Source organism: Lontra canadensis, unplaced genomic scaffold, assembly GCF_010015895.1.
Source record: "Lontra canadensis isolate GAN:19392208 unplaced genomic scaffold, GSC_riverotter_1.0 scaffold27, whole genome shotgun sequence".
Classification (NCBI taxonomy): Eukaryota; Metazoa; Chordata; class Mammalia; order Carnivora; family Mustelidae; genus Lontra; species Lontra canadensis.
This window is the reverse complement of record NW_022631021.1, coordinates 15,659,818-15,678,695: the sequence shown is the minus strand read 5'-3', so window position 1 is coordinate 15,678,695 and position 18,878 is coordinate 15,659,818. Positions and strand designations below refer to the sequence as shown.

Below are 18,878 nucleotides of genomic sequence, written 5' to 3'. Positions count from 1 at the left end.
GCCCCACATTGGGTACAGGGATTACTTAAAAATAAAATCTTTTTTTTAAAAAATGGTACATTTTAAAAAGACTTGAGATGAGGTATGTCCAAAGAAACTTTAGAAATTAAAGTGAACTGCTTAGCTTCTCTAGCTTTGAAAAAAAAAAAAAATTCTTCAGAACATAATACCATAAATATAACTGTAACACCATTACATCTATGTATTTAATCTCAGCCATTTAAAAACTAAAGAATGAGAATTTGTAGTAAAGATTCAAGCCAATCACTAGAAAACTACAGCATAATTTTCTGTCAGAACTACAAAGAGCCAATCTCTTAAATATTGTTAAAAAAGTTTTAGTCTAGCTGAGAAAGGAAATAAGAGAGGAAACTTGGCATGAGGTAGCCGATAAGGTCTCAGAATCCAGAGTATACCTCCAAGGGGGCCAAAAGTTTCGCCAGGTCCATTTCACACTTGCCATCATGATACCTAACCGGTGGTCTGGAACTGTACAGAGCTTGATCTCTTATCTTCTCAATTTCGGAGAGTTTTGTAATAGGGTTTGTCTCATCAAAAGTTATCTGTAATTCGGTGCTTGTCTGAGAAAAATACTCAGAGTAACACTGCTGGCTTTTCTCTTTCTCAAGTGGACCCCCTGACGGCCAGAACTGGACTTCCTTTGGTATTTGCTCAACACCCCGATGCTGCCATTTTTCTTCCAGTTGCTGTGGGTCTTGATTCCGTCTCAGCAGAGGAGACCGGGTCGCAGGGTGAAGCTGCCCTGTGGTCCTAGAGGGCACGTCCGTAGAGTGCTGGCACTCATTTACTGTCATCTCAAAATCTGGTTTGAAGGGACAGTCTTTGGCTGGGTTCCTTTTTTGGATTTCACACTGGAGCAAAACTAATTGATGTTCGTGTTCCTTTATCTGTTGATCCATCTTTTGCTTCAGACGTTCGACTTCACGTTTCTGGGCTACCAGCTCGTCTTCAAGTTTCCGACATTTCTGATAATGATTTGCTTCCACATTCTGCCCTTGTTGCATTTGCTCGCGATACTGCTGAAGCTGTCTTTCAAGGTCTCTGATATTTGTCTCACAGAGCTTAGCGTTCTCCTGAGCTCTGCAGTTCTCTCGCTGAAGAGACACGAAGTCAAGCTTAATGCCTGAAATATCGTTTTCAGTGATAACTTTGGAGTCCATTAACTTTTCCATCTTTTTCCGAAACTCCTCCGCCGAACGCTTGAACTTGTCCGATTCCTCCTGAAACAGAACCATCTTTCTGTGGGTCATCTGCTCCTCTATCGTCTTTAAGTGCAGTTCGTCTTGCACTTTTTTCAGCCTGTTATTTAACTCCTGCACCTGAGCTTGCTGTAGCTGTACCTTCTGCTCCCCTAGTCGCTTTTCCTCTTTGGAGGCGCTCAGCTCCGCACTCAGACTCCGCACTTCCTTCTCAGTGTTCTGGATGATGATGTTCTGCTGGTCACACTTTTGCTTAAACTCACTGACTAAATTTTGGCTTTTGGCCAGGTCTTCCTCTAGGCATTTAATTTTTCTATGGAAATCCTGTTCTGTCTTTGTCTGTTTATGCAAGTGTTCGTTGGTGTTGCGTAGCTGATCTTTAAAACCATCCGCTTGAATTTTCAGGGCTTCGCATCTTTGCTGGATAGCTTGTTTCTCCAAAACTACGTTCGCTGATTCAGTTTGAATTCTCTGCATCATTAACCTGGTTTCATTATTCTGCCTAGTAAGCTCATCTACTTTTTGTTTTAGCATTTCTGCACACTCATTACTTTTCTTCAATTCTTCATTAAGCTTCTGGATTTTTTCATTATTTTCTTTTTCAGCTTTAATATTTTGAAGCAGCTGTGCATGGCTTTTCTCAAATTGTTCTTTGAGATGATCTGACTTTCTCTGGCAGAATCGTATTCTTTCATTAGAGGATTCCTTCTCAGCCTGGAAAGAATTAACTTGTGAATTTAAATGCTGAATATTCCTCTCAGCTATAGCATGAGTTTTGGTGATCCTGTCTACTTCTCTTTGCAGTTTCCCTTTCTCCTGTTGAAGAGATTCTAATTCCACTTCATAATTGTGCTTTATTTTCCGAAGGTCATTAGCTTCTTGCATGACTTCCTCAGCTTTGTCTGTGGTTTGGTTCAACTGCCTACCCAGTTCTCTGAGCTGCTGGGAATACCCTTCCTCCACCTGATCCTTCCTTTCCAACTCTAACTTGAGGCACTTCAGCATGTTATTGGTTTCATCCAATTTTTCTTTCAACAAACGAGCCTTTTCCTCAGATGAAGTTTTTTCAAGCTGAAGGGCATTGAGTTCATACTTCAGTTCTCTCATGTCTTTTTCAGCCTTTCTATTGGCGACTGTTAGCTCACCGACCTGCTGCTTGAGTTCCTCTGTTTTCTGTCTGTCCTGCTCTCTCTGAAGATCTGCGACTCCTCTGTATGACGTGGCCTGTGGCAACGCACTTTCTCTACACGAATACTGAATTTCACTTATTTTTCTTCTTGCTTCCGATTCGATCTTCTGCTTTTCTTTTAACTGCTCCTCTGCTATCTGTTTTTGAAACGTTAGGTCTTTTTCCATCTGCTTTATCAGCTTCAAGAGTTCCTCCTCATTGTCTCTCTTTCTCTTCAATTCTTCCATTAACTTATTTTTTTGTTGCTCCAAGTCATTGAGACTGGAATCTTTTCTTTTGAGATGATCTTCCAGGGTTCTTCTTGTAAAGGTGTTCTCCTCTAACTGGTTCTGGAAGTTCAGAAGGTTTTCTTCCACAGCCGCTCTTTTGGCCTCGGCCTCCAAAGTGAGCTTTCTCACCTGCTCCAGCTCCCGCTCTGCAGCCTCCTTCTCCCTCACGATGGTCTCCAGCTCCCTGCGGTACTGCTTGGCTTCGCTCTCGGCCCGGATTTTCTGCAGAGCAATGTCTTCTACATTTCTCTGCTGCTTTCTCAATTCATTTTCTGCAGCCTGCTTGACCTTTGGAAGTTCCTCCTCTACTCGAGACTTTTGTTTCTTTAGTTCAGCCACCATTTTCTCCAACTCACTTATTTTTCCCGTAAGTTTGCTATTCTCAATCATTGTCGCCTTCTGACGCTGAAGCAGATCTGAATATGCCCCATGTTCAGAAGTCTCCTTACATCTTTTAATCTACAAGAGATGTTTACAAGCATCAAACCTGTCCTGTTCAAATTTATCTTTAAAAACCTGAAATGATGCTCATGAAAATGCTTATAAAAACAAGGGAAACCAAAAGCAGAACAAATACTATCACCACTCCCGTCACCAGCACTGCCACCAGCACCACCACCTTCTTCAGAGACGAAGCTTCAGAAATTCAGCAGTGGGAGAGGACAAACAGAACAAAACAAAAACCCCTTTTGTGTCATGTTGGCTAGGCCAAATGATCTTTTTTTTTTTTTTTTTTGGTGTCTCAGGAATAATTTTGTTTTAAGAATTAGCTAGCTCAGGATTTGACAGCAAGAAATGAGGGATCTTACAAAAGATACAGCAGGACCCCAACCGGTTATGGATGAGGAAACTGAGGTACAGAGAGGTCAAATAGTTTTGAAATCTCACATAATGGTGAGGGACCAATGGGGAATAAAACTCACAGCAGCTCCCTTCCTGCCTTCCCACACAACTCAGTCTTACAAGCTAAAAACATATAGGAACCGAATAACACTTACAAATTCAATTTTCAATACTTAGCCCAACAGAGATTTAAAATATTTATCTCTCTAAGATAAATAAATAAATCTTTGAAAAGGGGGGGGGCACCTCAGTGGCACAGTCATTTGAGCACCCGACTCTTGGTTTCAGCTCAGGTCGTGATCTCAGGGTGGTGAGATCCAGCCCTGCTTCCAGCTAGGTGCTCGGTGGGAAGGCAGCTTGAGGAATCTCTCTCCCTCTACCCCTCCCACTCATGCTCACTCTCTCGCTCTCTAAAATAAATATTTTAAAAATATATATAAAAATAAAATGATACATCTGTTTCATTTAGTTAAAGAAACAAAATATAGAATTTTGGTACCACTTTAAAGAGTCAAATCAAGAAATAATACCTCATATGGGTAAGGAGGGAAATTATATAAAAATGTGTAATTTCTAAAGTTGAATACCTTATTTATTTATACTTGCCATATTGTAACAATTATAATAATCAGAGTTGCTAATGCAAAGGCAGTTATCGTCCCTGGGCACTTTAGAAAAGATGTGCTTCATATACTCACAGATCTTGTTGTTGTTGTTAATGATATGCCTCATACAAATCCACTTTGACAAGTACCTTTAGATACTCCATAAATATAAAGATATTTGTTAAACATGAATCTTTGTAAAAATATACTTAAGGAGTCAACTCCAATGTACAGAATAAAATATAAGAAAAAATTTTTTTCAACTGATAGAAGAATCAATCTCAGCTGGGAGGACTACACTCTGCATTGACTAGAGGATTACATGATCAGGGCTAGTACAGAATTCTAATATAATTTCTTTATTAATACCATAAGATTATTAGTTTCATAACACCAACTCAAGATCATCATAATTAGAACCATGTAAACAGGAGTAGAGAAATTATTCTAGATAGCAGATTTTTTTTTTTCATTGAGAGGTTCTGGTGAATTTCAAGAATTTAATTTATACTACAGACTATATACCTTACTTTGCTCCTTCTAATTTTTTGATCCCCAATAATTTCAGTATGAATTTCAGTTGTTTCCTTTGCTAACCTAAATATGGTTTCCCATAATAAGAGTTCATATAAAAACAAATTTCATCACAACCTGCAATAATTAGTGCTCTATTTTATTTTGTTATCAGGGTGAACTCCTGGTGACACTGAAACATTTTACCTGCTTCAACATTATATTTTCAGGTTTTTTTTAGATAATTTCTAATTGGGTCTTTCTCAATTGCTTATCAAAACTCCTTAAAACTTAGCTGTCACTAAGAAGTTTTGAGTCCTCTTTTTCTCTTTCATGTTGTGAGGTTAGAAAAATGAAAATTTTCACAGGAAAAAATTTTTGTTACTGAACCCTCACTACTTAATTACAGTCATTTTAGTGATTGTTAATAATCTCACATTGTCTAGGTAAGTCTGAATGTTTTAGCAAATACCACACAAATTACTAGAAGTAATTTAATCCTATTGCTGATTTTCTCTTTTAGATCTCAAATTTACCCATATAAAAATAACTTTCTCAAGTTTTCTCTAACTATTCCCCCAGAAAAACACCCTGTCCTTTAATCTCATCAATTAATTTTGATGTACTTTTCTCTCATCACAGATTAGAAAATCTATCCAACAGCCATTACAGATACTCTACTACCATTTCTATAATTGTTTCCTCTTCTCAAATTAATTTGTATCCCTCTTTGATTTTATGTTTATTATTAAAAATTCTCTCAGACCAAGATTTCCAATATAAGTCTTCACAAACTCAGTTTTAGGAATACCACTCTCGAGTCTGAAAACTGAGCTATGTATCTTTATATGAGACATTCCATTAATATGATCTTTTAGTGGTGAATTTCCAATCAGTAATGTTTTCTTGTATATTTTAAGTTATAATCTCTGCATGGTCTTGTTTTGAGTTTCAATTCAGTATAAATCTTTTATATTTCAAAGGATGAAAAGCATAATTTTTATATATACCAGGCTTTTTGAAAAAGCTCTTGGTTCCATCAATTTTAGTATATTACCTCATCAGATAAACTAAGGGAAGTGGCTCATTTATGTGCAACCAGAGATACACTATAAGAGAGGGAAAGGACTTAGCTTATATTTAACTAAATATACAATTGAAAATGCATATTTTTAAATACAGAATTTAAAAGACCTATATAGCATTTTAAGTGGAATCATATCTCTCAAAAACTAAAAATATTTTTAAAAATTACAGATGCTCTTTTACAGGTGAAAGATGTATAGCAATTATTTGATCACAGATACTCTGGTTCTCCTTTCTAAGCACAAAGGAATCTTGTTATAAAGACTTGCAATTAGCTTGGTTAGTGATTTCATTGCAGGAAACTATTAATTTTGAACAGACTAAAATAGTGACTCAGGTAGAAAATAAGAAAGCTAACACCTTTTAGATACCACTACTGTTTTAGTTCTCTCGTTATATGAAGTTACTCTAAGTATAATCATCTTCAGAAGTTCAAGAACAGTCTAATTTAAAGTGGCTAATGACTCACAATCTACTTATTTTAGCATTCTGTCTACTATTTTTGTCTGTTCTGAAGTTAGGAATAGAAACATTTCAAGATAATAAAGCACAGTATAACCTCTTCAAAATTAGATACAACAACCTTTTATGACAATATATTTTTATAAATAACTATTTCTAAACATATTTTTAAAATATAGACTTAAAGCACAGAAATCCTCCAAATTATAATGGTACTTAAACAGTCTTTTACCATACAGCATACCTTTTGGGAAACAATAAAAACAAAACAAAAAACTCCACAATTCTTAAAAGTACTATCATTTTGTACAAAACCCTGCCTCTTCTAAATTAATGGCTTTTATGTTTTAAATCCTTGAAAATGTAAATTACTTTAAAATGTATAAAACCAATGTGTTTAAGTAGTATTTCTGTAGTCATCTTAATAGTAGTAACTATACTACTCAAAAGAAGTATATTTCTCAAATATAGGAAAACTGAAAAAAAATCCTGCCAAACTGCCAACATTTCATGATTTAAATAGAGCCATTTCAGACATTAACTTTAATAATATCTGCATCTTAGAGTGAAAATAAACAATGTTCTTCTGCTGGAGAGAATCAAAAACACACGGAAAAATCCTAGGCCTCTACTCTTTTTTACTGTAATTGTCTAATTAAATAATAACTTATGATCCATGTAAATTTGTCATGAAAACTTTTTTTGTTTTCCCAAACACATTGTAGTTCCTTTAAGTTAGTGGTTCATAGTTAACTGTTACCTCCTCCTCTTCCAGCCTCTTTAATGAATCACCAGCAAATTTAACATATTGTGTCATGAGGGTGACCAGAGCAGTGTATCGGGTCCTTAGGTCCATGAACTGCAAATAATGAAATAAACAATAAAAACATAATCTCCAGTGGCTCTAAATGAGTTTAATGAACGTTGATTAATAATCGCAACATTAACTAGCCTTTGTGATGGTAAAATACACAATTGCCCAGTAATGGCAAGTAGGTAGGAATGGGCTTATTACTGCTGTGCAAACCATATTAAATAACAATTCTCCTCTAAATTTAATTGAAAAGGTACATTTGTTATTCTCTGCAGTTAATAATTAATCTTTTTTTATTTTTTTTTCAGTGTTCCAAAATTCATTGTTTATGCACCACACCCAGTGCTCCATGCAACATGTGCCCTCCACAATACCCACCACCAGGCTCACCCCCCACCCCCTCAATAATAATCTTGAATAAAGCTCTTCCAAGGATTTTTTTACAACCCTCAATAAAATGTACTGTTTAGGTAAGGGTTTCTTTTTTGGGACAAGGAAGAAAGTTCTGGAAATGGACAGCAGTCAGGTTTGCACAACACTGTAAAGTCACCAAGTGCCACTGAACTGCACACTTAAACATGGTTAAAATGGTACACTTCCTATTATGTGTACTCTACCACAATACAAATATATAAATATAATATTTTAGGTATTGTTCCTCTCTTCTATATCCCCTCTCTTCTCCCCTGCACTTTAACTACCTCTTGAATAATGAGATCTGCTGAACTCTGCATTCTTCGGCGTTTCACTGGAGACTTCTGCTGTGAATCTACCATGGCCCGGTAGGTCATTGTTTGCAACTCATAGTCCTGTATAACAGAGTTGGTGAGATTAAATTAATTAAAGCAAAGCATTAATGCTTCATTCTACAGTGGCTTGATGCACAGAAACTGAACCTGATTTCACTAACTTTTTTTTTCCTTAAAGATTTTATTTATTTATTTGTCAGATAGTGAGCGAGCAAGCACAAGCGGGCAGGGTGGCACCAGGCAGAGAGAGAGAGAGAGAGAAGCAGGCTCCCCGCTGAGCAAGGAGCCCCATGCTCCTTGCCGTGACACCCAAGTGTCACTGACTAAGTAACTTTTCTTTTCACTTCATTTTTTTTCAAATTTCAGATACTGTGTTTTGTCAGTTCTAGAATTTCCAGTTGGTGTTTTTAAATTGAAATATAATTAATATACAGTGTTATTTTTGTTTTAGGTGTACAACATAATGATTCAATAATTTGATACATTTTTCAGTGCATTCATCATGATAAGTGTACTCTTAATCGCCTTTATCTTTTTCACCCATCCCCTCCCCACCTCCCCTCTGGCAGCCACCAGTTTGTTCTTTATGTGTTTTTTTAATTTAATTTTTTTTTTCAGTGTTCCAAAATTCATTGTCACTAAGTAACTTTTTTAAAAATTACTACAAAACTACATTCTTAGGAAACTATCTAATCCTGGGATGTTTCCAAGGTGGCAATAAAAATCAGAAACATCTAGGGTGGTCAGAAAAGTTTCCTAAGTCTCTTTAGAAGCTCATAGAAACATTTAGTTACAATATGCTAGTTATATTCAGCCTCCCTTTTGCGGGGCTAGGCAATGGAACTTCAGATCTGGATGGCTAAGGCCCAACCAATGGCCAACAGCTTTAGACATGTGAACGGTCTCCTAAGAAAGTCAAGTTCTTCCAGGGACTACTCTAGCAATGCTAAAGGAGAAAGAGAGAGATACACAAGCACACACGAAGTGGTAAGAAACCAATTTCAGAGCTACGCATCTCTTCTGACGTGTATGCGTGTGCGGCTGTGCATGTCTGTGATGGAGAGAGATGAATGAAGCAGAGGCTGACGTGTGACTCACACGTCACAGAGAATTAGGAGGTAAGTGTCACAGGGCTCCCAGGAAGATTCTGTTTTCACTGTTCCACAGAGTCAAGTGACTTGCAGAAACTTCCTTTTTTCTAAGTATATTGTCAAATCACATATCTGAATATTAAATTTGATGGAAGTAACTGAATCTTCTTACCTTCACTGTAGTTGAATACTGTTCTGCATATTTTTGACACTCATCCATTTTGCTCTGTTTCATTTCTATTTCGGAGACCAGCATCTACAAACACATAAAGTTTAGAAGAAAAAGAACAAAGGAACTCTATGCTTTTTAGTCACTTAAGGTGCTCAGGAACTAAGAAATAGCCATGCCCTTTAACAGTAAAGCTCCTTAGCCTTTTGCACTTAATATGTAATAAGGCAAATGACAAACTTCTGAATTAAGCCACATAAGTGATCCACCCTCAGGCGGCTTCCAACACAGAAATTACTAAACTCCACAGGAATTATCCAAAAGTAGATTTGAAGGCCTTGGCCCCCACCCACTCCTGATCAAAGCAAAACTAGACACTACTGTCTCGTTAGGATGGAATAAAAATTGCAAAGAATTCAATTCTTTGTCAAATGTGGCTGTCTAATTTTCTGCCACTACTGTTTTTATTTATTTGGGATCCTGCAAAACTATTGTGGCCAGCAAAGTACTAAAAAGATTTCTATATCTATGATTAAATGACCATTAGAAATTTGAACACTGTCCCAACATGCTATTTTCTTATTTCTTATACTTTCAAAACTGACTTCCAAGAAATCGAAGTATATGATGAATTTGAATTACAAGATTTTAATATTTATGATTTACTCTTTACCTTCTTCTAAATAGTTGTGGACTTTTTCTTTTAACGAGGTGAAGGCAGATAAGGATGATGACTGACCACATGCAGACAAAACCTGAATATAAGAAACTGTTTTTACTTACCTTCTGTTGATTCAACTGTGTGGCTAGAGTTTTACTATTTTCAGGCTGGTTTTCCTGAATCTTCCTTTGGGTAGTTTCAACTTGCTGAATCCAATCATCTAAAGGATGGTAAGTATCTCTGTAGTACTTCAGTGATTTGCCAATGCCTTCTAAGTCCCGTAACCTTAGAGAATAAAAACAAGAGAGCCACAATTTCCAACAGTATCCATTAAGAGGAAAGACAAGATGACTGTACTGCAAGGGACTCAATGTAACAACAGGGATAAGTGAAAGAATTCTAGGCTTAAGCTCCCTGAGGCCCAAGGGCACTCCATACTGGCTGAAGTTGCATATAAAGACTCAGCTCCTGGATTTGTGCAATTTAGTGATACTGATTATTCCAGGTTCAAGCCCAACAGACTAGCTAACAATCAGGAAAATTGGAAATTTGACCATAATTATGATCTATCAGCATGCCTTAAATACCCAAAGCTTGTATCAAATGGCAGTTTACTTTTGAAATAATGACAACGTAGTTCAACAAAGGGTCCAATGTGGACTCAGAGACTGCTTCCTGGAACTGTGATTAAATGAAAATATCTCAGTTTCTGTGATTTTAAAACCACTACATTAAATCTACATAATGTATATTTGACAGAGATTTAATAACATATATTTGAACATAATTTTACTTCTTAAGAATGGCACTATATTAGAAAAGCATTTTATTTGCATTAAAATAAACATTAAAATGAATAAGATGAGCACAAAAAGTCCCATTTCCTTTTGCTTTTCTATTTTGGTCACTGGATGAATGATTTCAACCTTCTTGTATCCTCAATTAAAATGAACATCAGGTCATTTCAATTGTTTCACACTTCTTAGGTCTAGTACAGATTGCTCTGAACAGCCCTCTCAAACACATGATCCATGCTCTTACTAAATCTTGGTTACTTAAATATTTTAAGTTGGTTACAATTTTCCGCAGAAAAGGCAAGTAGACTTACTATACAAATGTCAGACTACATCAACAGTTTGAACAACACAGAGTTGAAAAATAATTATTTTGAAGTTTACTGTCTTGCTAAAGTCCACCTTTATCAGAAAGAAATATAGTTAGGTAAAGCTCTTGCAATATAAGGTAACTATATCTTGCAATATAAGGTAAATAAATATATATATATATGTATATATATATATATAAACTATATATGGGAGTTTTTATAAAACCTAGTAAGTTTAGATTTTACCTAGAATACAAGGATAAACATTAACAACTCTCTGCTGAAACTGAACAAAAAAGGATACTAACCTGTTGTCAATCTGAACATGAATATTTTGCCACCTTTCAACTAATTGATCTGCTTTTTCTTTGTGCCAGTCAAAATCAAGGTCCCGTTCTTTATATGTTTTAAACATTTCATCACTGATGGCTTTAGCTTTCTGCAACTCATCCTCTAATGCATGGAATACCTCTCTCTTTTCATCTACTTCAGATCTCCATTGCTAAAATACATTAATTGGTGAACGTTATAAAATGCGTCAACCACTCACTATGTAAACACATGATTTATTTACCTAATTTTACAATTTATTTACAAATAACTGATATAAAATCAGATGAAGGAAAGACTATCTTTCATATACAAAAACAATATATTAGGCTGAACCATATGAAACTGTCAACTTTTGACTGCACTTTGATCTTAAAAAACAATCTTATAAAGTTCAGCCTAATAGAATTTTCATACCAATAAAACAAAATATATTCATGAGCAAGTCTGCTACCTCAGTAAGTCTTTTTAATTGCCTATTTCTTAAACATCTACTAAACTCATTTGTTTAAAAATGAATACATGCATTAAAAATCAATGAGATAATTTCTCAACTTTGCAATAATTTCATACTTAATGCTTTATATGTAGAAATGTTAATACCGATGAGTACAACTACCAGACTTTTTCCTTTCCTGAATTAACTCCTCTACTTACTTCCTTGATGTCTTAAAATAACCACCTCATTCAGTGAGAGAATCCATTAAAAGAAACTTTCAGCTTCAGCTCCTTTTGCTGACATGAATTGATTATAAAAAGCTACTACCTACAAAGAGATGCAGATTTCAAATAAGGAGAACTCTCCTAAAAATGACTTATTTACACTAAGCTATGGCTACGTAGAGATATGAAATGAAACGGATATAAATGTATTCAAATTAAGATATTTGCTAGTTCATGTCTAAAGATCTAGGTGTTAGAGAAATACTTCTAGAGTATGATCTGAGCAACTGCCACCGCCATAAGGGAGGGACATACCTTTAAAGTACTTATCAGATTCTCGATATTATTCTTATCGGCTATAACTGCTTCTTCTTCACACAGTTTAGTTTCATAGAGTTTTACAAGGGCTTCTGCTGCCTGAGTGTTTTTTAACACCAAATTAACAGTTTTTAGTCTAAAAAAGAGAATGCAACAATAGTCTCCTATTAGTTTAACTGTTTATCTTCCAGTAATGCAGTCCTGAAGCACATCACTGAGCATGATATAGCCCTTTCTTGGTTTTGGAACACAGACACATTTACTCCCAGATTAACATTCAGCTAAGTCTCTTCTTAATGGAGGGCGTGTGCTCTAATCCACAACCTGCCCGGCAGATTCTGCAAGAGATTCAGGATAAGGTGTTCTTTTTTTCAACCCTTTTTTAGACCAATCCACCAGGCTACAATAGCTGAGGGACTAACACCACAGGCAAAATGTAGGAAGATCATACAGATGCCCTAATCTCTGACACCCATTTCCTTTCAACATGAAGCATAATAACTCCATGGAAATAATATTATTAATACAAAAAAGGGAAAATTACATTCATTTTTATGAATGTTTTTAAATGAACAGCATATCTATATTTATATGGACACATGAATGTGACAGTTGCATGAAGCAAATTTATACTACGACAGAGGTAGCATACTTCTCTATGTAAGTAGAAGACATAGAATAGACTTGGTTCATGTTCTGAATGACCACACCAAGCTCAGATCGTAAGGTGGGAACTGATGCAGAGGTTGCTGCTTGACTGAAAAATTCTTCACATTTATTTGTGATTGTTCCCAAATCATCTTTAAGTCGCTCCAATTCTTTCTTTAGTTTCTATAAAGTAAAGAATAAACATAGGTATTAGGCTATAGTTCCAGATGGGGTATCTTTCTTAAAACAGTTTTAAAAAAACAATCTATATTATAATCGCTGACTTAAAAAGCTATATATTCTTTACTTTCTGTTTATCAAGAAGCTAAGCCACAGCATTCCAGTTTTATAATCAGTAATTCTTTTACTGCCCATGTCCTCGGGCACAAACATGTAACATAGTGCTTCTGCATTCAGTAGATGATCAACAAACATACCCGCTTTCACTGTGAGAAACCTCAAGAGTCTCCATCACAGTGGGTGAAAGGGTGCACATTTCTGCATTTACTTGAGTCAAAGGCAGAACTGAATTATGTATGTATTGTATTATGTATGTATTGCATATAAGGTATACCTTATATGCAATATAAGGTAAGGTAAGGTATAAAAGATAAGGTATACCTTACCTTATATTGCAATTATGTATGTATTATGTATGTATTATGCATTGAATTATGTATGTATTATGAATGTATGAATTATGTATGTATTTATTGCTTATCATGAACTACATGTAGTTCATGTAGTTCATGATAAGCAATAAATACATAACCAGAACTCACGAAGTGACCACTAGGCAAAGCTGAGCACATGAGAAGTCACTGGAGTTAACAATGAAGGTCACTGAGACAGTCATTTACCTTCAGTTAATGCTGTCCCAACCCATTTACAAATCTCACCTCCTGCTCCGTGATTCTGAACACGCTTTCATGCAAATCATCTCTTTCCAGTGGAGTGCGGATCTGTCTAATCAACCGATCTTCACAACTCTCTAACCGAAGTCTAATGTTTCGGACCTCAGAGATGTAGAGATTATACACGGATTCCTCTTGCTCCTCTGTCAAAGTAAATAGAATGTTGAGAAAACATTGTTTTCTGTCTTCTGGATGTTGCTGTCAACTAAGGTTACCTGTCATTACCACAATCCCACCCTAAGGACATGAACCTTAATAGAGTTGACCTTACAATTTATGAACATTTAATAAAATTTCCCTAATACTATTCTAAGTGTCAATTTCTGATTTATGATGTCCAAGGAGAGTAATATATTATGCTGTTATATGTTCACAAAAATTTGAATTACATTAGCTGCAGATTAATCTTTAAAATTTAAGAAAATGCTTAGAAATGAAATGTAAGGAATTTGTTAATGTTTAAGAGTTTTTTAAAATAGATTACTAATGAAATTTTTGTTTCTGAATAATATCAAAAGAGTCCAGAATAAACTATATTTAACAAAAGTTAACTAGACAAAATATTCTCCTTTAACTTAACCTCTGTAAAAAATCCAGGTTTGGTCATGGGAAATCTCTGTACCTTCCTCTCAATTTTGCTATCAATCTAAAACTGCTCTAAAAAATCAAGTGTTTAAAAAAAAAAAAAAACTCAGGTTTGGTACATGAAAAAATAACTGAATCTTTTCAAAAACTAAAAGATCATTCTGAACATTACATTGCAAAACAGTGAAAATATTGAAAAGGAGATGTGTTGAGAATTCCCAGCTTGTCACATAATATTTAGTTGGCATCTTTTTATTAATTGATCATTTAGAAATAAATGAACCCCTCCTTGCAGCTTCCTACCTCACAAGTGCTTCTAATGTTCTAGCACCCATGTCCGCCTATCATAGGCGGAGTAACATAACACACCAAAGACTGATGCTCACTGAGCAGAAACAGACTAAACACCTATGGGGGAAAAAATCGCAAGGATTCTCATGCTTTACCTCTTTCTGCTGATTTAAGAAGTTCCTGATAATACTGTTTACATACATTAACTTCCTTCTCCAGTTGTGTTATATCTGAGCCCGAAAATATTTGAGATTCCTGGCTATCTTCCAGGAAATCTTCAAAACGAGATTGTAGGTTACTGAGAACTTGCTGATGTTCACCAGGTAACATTGTCTTTATCTAAAGAAGATCAAGGATCCATGTAAGCAAGTGATTATAGTACTAAGAGCTAAATGTAAATGGGACAGATCTTAAGTTAGAGTCTTCTGATGTATGTTAGTTCATATTAGTAGTCATATATAGAAGAAAGATTTGAAATTGTTATTTTTATTAACAATTGCAAGTTTTAATAGATAAGGAAAAATGAGACTATAAAACACCAAAAAATGAAATCAAACTATATCCATCCCTGTAAGTCCAAACACTATATCCTGTCTCCCTACCAAAATGTAATAAGCACTGAATTAAATATGGGATATCCAGATTTCCCCCATTCTTGGAAAGTGCCTTATATATAGCAGGTATGTAATAAATATTTATTAAATGGATAAATATTAGCATGGATCTGCTGGACTCCATCCTATTCTGGAACAAATACAAACTGCACCCACAGAGTGCCCCACATTCTTGGACAGATTAGGCTGATGTGTAGATTCATACTTACTGAGGCCACATTGCTAGCTCGAATTCTGTCAATTTCATTGATGAGATAATGCCAGGACACTACACTCTTCATGTTTATGTGAGACTCGTGCCAAAGAGTCAGGACACTCTGATACTGTTGCTCAATTCTGAAATACATGAAAAAAGCAAACAAACCAAACACTTGATTAAGCCTTTTCACTCCCTCTGAAAACATGCTATAATTTTTCTTCCTGTTTGTAAACTACCCTGAGTTTACTAGTTCCAGATCCTTCTGATCCTATGAACCTTGACAAAGTACTGATTGTTTCTTTAACCTTCAGAGAGCCTCCAAACCCAGCTCTATGTGTTTAGCGAATGCACACAAACCTGTTGGCAAAGTCAACTGCTTCTTTGTTTGGTGGAGGAACTGTGAAGCACACGGATGGGACCATAGCCTCATTCCCAGTAGGGCTAATGACCTTCCATTTAGCACGATGAGAGTTGTTGGCCAAAACACACTCATCGTCTTTGTAAATGGTTATCTGGTTTTAAAATGGAGAAAAGAATAACCAAATGAGATCATTGTTGACAAACCCTTTACCATACCCAGTCTTGGGATTTTGTTTTGTTTTGTTTTGTTTTTTTGATGTTGAAAACTTTACCACTGGTCAGCAATATGACTTCATTTTTAAAAAGCTAAGAATAATGACAGAAACTGGTTTATTTCTAGAATACCTCAATCTGTCTGTAGTCACAGATAGCTTTGATTGGAATAGAAGTTTTGAGTGGACAGTCAGGATTCCTTGGCTTCAGCTGAATTATTGTTTTTGCTCTCCCCATCAGGCTTGCTATTGTGCTTTTATACTGCAAAAGTTCTTCTTTCTCTTCCTAAGAAATAAATAAGACAGATTTTAAAAAGTAAAAGACTTCTCTCTTCTTTTAGGGTTTTACACAAATAAAATTTCATCATAAAATTCTTCCCTGACAACCTAGCTGGTCTATATATTCAATTCCCCTCCTCCTTCTCTTGGATTTCTTTTCCCTTGTTTTGTTTGGATGGTTTTTTTCCCTCATTAGCATTTACCACTATACTACATATTTAACTAATTTATGTTTATAATCTGCTTCCCTTTTAGCATGTAAGCACCAGGAAGGTAGGGATTCTTGTCTGTCTTCCTCACTGCTCTATCTCCAGTACTTAAAACAGTGTCTAGGATATAAAAGTGCTTACAGTTATTTGTGAAGTGAATGACTAAATTCAAACACACACACACACACACACACACACACACACACCACTGTCAAAATATTTAAAATATTGAGGCAATCACATAAAAAAACACTTTTGTGGTACTTGGTACCAAAAAATACTAAAACTGCATGTTTAACTGAATAAGATGGAAATATCAGGAGTACCAAAAAAACACAAAGTTCTGCACACATATAAGTATAAAGAAATACTAGTCTAATCCTGATTATACACAGCTGATGAAATGCATGGGTTTCTATACTAGTACCATTGACTCCTGAACAAGGTCTTCCAGCTTGTGAATGCTGCTTGATCGATCACAGCTGTACTTCCGCTGAATGGCGTCCTTTAGATTCCTTAAGTAATCAGAAGCTTCTTTGGCATCATTGAAAAACTGTAAGAAGATGAAAACTGACAGTTAGGGTATATCAAATGCCAGTAAAGCAGAGAATTGTCCAGTTGGAGTACCAGAGTCTTATGTACCCCTCATGAGAGAGAAGAGAATAACATCACAAGACCACGTAACAGTCACATTACTCCTTTACCCAAACAGCTCTTAAATCTGGGTGAGTATCAATAAACACTAAGTATCTAAATTTTATATCTATATTGTGTTTTGGCCCTATAATATTTTGGGTGAAGTTCTATTTTACTTAAGAGTCCAAATAATTTTTAAGCAGGAGAGAAATTCCAACAATTTTTTAAAACTTCTAAAAATTAAAAAAAAAAAAAGAGCTCTCTGTAATGAAACATTTCTTTATAAAAGACATTTATAGGGGCGCCTGGGTGGTTCAGTGGGTTAAAGCTCTGCCTTCGGCTCAGGTCATGATCTCAGAGTCCTGGGATCAAGCCCCACATTGGGCTCTCTGCTCAGCGGGGAGCCTGCATCCCTTCCTCTCTCTCTGCCTGCCTCTCTGTCTACTTGTGATCTCTCTCTGTCAAATAAATAAATAAAATCTTAAAAAAAAAAAAGACATTTATAAAATCAAGATTTTCTGACATTTTTAAAGGTTTTGAAAGGATTTCCCCCTGGAAAGATGGCTCCAATTGATCCTATAGGACCTATGTCCCATACACGCTACAAAGAAAATACTTCAGTTTATTTCCCCCACACGTTACATACATGTCCTTAATAAACAGGAAGGCACTTTCTGTAAATAGACCAAAATCACAATACCATCAGCGGACGTTGATTTTGTTCGTATACCTCGAAATATGCGGTGTTCTCCTTTACGTGCTGCTCCACACACTGGCACAGCTGCAAGATCCAGCTCCACTGCGTCTGCATGGCCGCCCGGTAGGCCTTCAGGATGAAACACAGCCACTGTAACTGGCTGAAGAGTGATGACGTACATACACAGCAAAGCTTTTAAAGGCTTAAAAACTCTGCTATCTGAACAGATGATGAGCTTATTGTAACAGTAAGATGTGAAAACTAGGGTAGCAAAGTGCCCCTTCTATGTAAGAGTTCTTACTTGCACAAAGCCAGTCCTCAAAGTTTAAAGATAAATTAAAAATAAAAATAAAAATGTAAAAATACAGACCAAAATAAATGGTTCTGTAGTTTTCTCTTTGTTTCTGTTTTTAAAACTAGAAATAAAACTAGAAATTCTTGGGGGGGAGGTGGGGTGACTTAGATGTTTGTTTTTGCCAGGGGCAGGTTTGGGGAGGGTGGAGAAGAGAGGGTGCAATTCCTTATCACTGTAATTCTGGAATTGTAATTCTCATAGTACTAAGAATTTTTATTTAAAATATTTTTACTTGAATTTTTAATACAACGTAAATCTCTCACAAGAACAAAACGTAACAGAAAGAACATCTACTTCCTAAAGAAAACATAAGACACGCTTTTATATTTAAGATGTAATTCACGGACTTCCAGAAGAGGGAGATCTAGATGCTTTAATGACTATCTTAAGTAAGCCTGTCATTCTTCCCCTTCTGGAAAATTTCACTCATGTAGAGCTACGCTCAAGCAGGCTTTTGGAATGGAATATACAATGCAGCACTGGAAACCTGGCAACATATCACAGTCATATTACCTTGGCCTCAAATTAAGCTACTTCCAGCAAATTGGCTATAAAAGACATATCATTGTGTGTTGTTAGATTATTAGTTTCTTTTTTCATATAACATATGAAATAGTGTTGATAATTAACTAAATATTATCCATGTACCCACAAGACACTGGATAGGCCAATGGAATAGTAAAGATGACTCAGGCTTAATTTTATCCCTCAAGAAACTTTCAGTTAATTAGATTAACATCTCTACATAAAAGTAATCAGGTTCACATTCACATTACCCAGTCCCATTAAAAT

General features: G+C 35.7%; 1 protein-coding gene across 23 annotated transcripts in view; it reads right to left on the bottom strand.

The window, feature by feature from the left end:
* DST (dystonin) overlaps window positions 1-18,878 on the bottom strand; it is a 466,510-nt gene that overhangs the window by 141,896 nt on the left and 305,736 nt on the right. For 22 of the 23 annotated variants that reach the window (XM_032864474.1, XM_032864488.1, XM_032864489.1 and 19 more), the window contains 14 exons: window positions 17,765-17,860; window positions 16,826-16,951; window positions 16,044-16,196; window positions 15,696-15,850; window positions 15,349-15,475; window positions 14,681-14,864; window positions 13,635-13,792; window positions 12,740-12,918; window positions 12,085-12,223; window positions 11,085-11,278; window positions 9,794-9,956; window positions 9,014-9,097; window positions 7,703-7,810; window positions 6,948-7,046 (listed from right to left, as the gene is read on the bottom strand). In XM_032864474.1, coding sequence (XP_032720365.1) covers window positions 6,948-7,046; window positions 7,703-7,810; window positions 9,014-9,097; window positions 9,794-9,956; window positions 11,085-11,278; window positions 12,085-12,223; window positions 12,740-12,918; window positions 13,635-13,792; window positions 14,681-14,864; window positions 15,349-15,475; window positions 15,696-15,850; window positions 16,044-16,196; window positions 16,826-16,951; window positions 17,765-17,860 — 1,965 coding nt within the window. Of the gene's footprint in view, window positions 1-416; window positions 3,138-6,947; window positions 7,047-7,702; window positions 7,811-9,013; window positions 9,098-9,793; window positions 9,957-11,084; window positions 11,279-12,084; window positions 12,224-12,739; window positions 12,919-13,634; window positions 13,793-14,680; window positions 14,865-15,348; window positions 15,476-15,695; window positions 15,851-16,043; window positions 16,197-16,825; window positions 16,952-17,764; window positions 17,861-18,878 lie in introns of all 23 variants that reach the window. The other variant, XM_032864495.1, reaches the window with a different exon arrangement.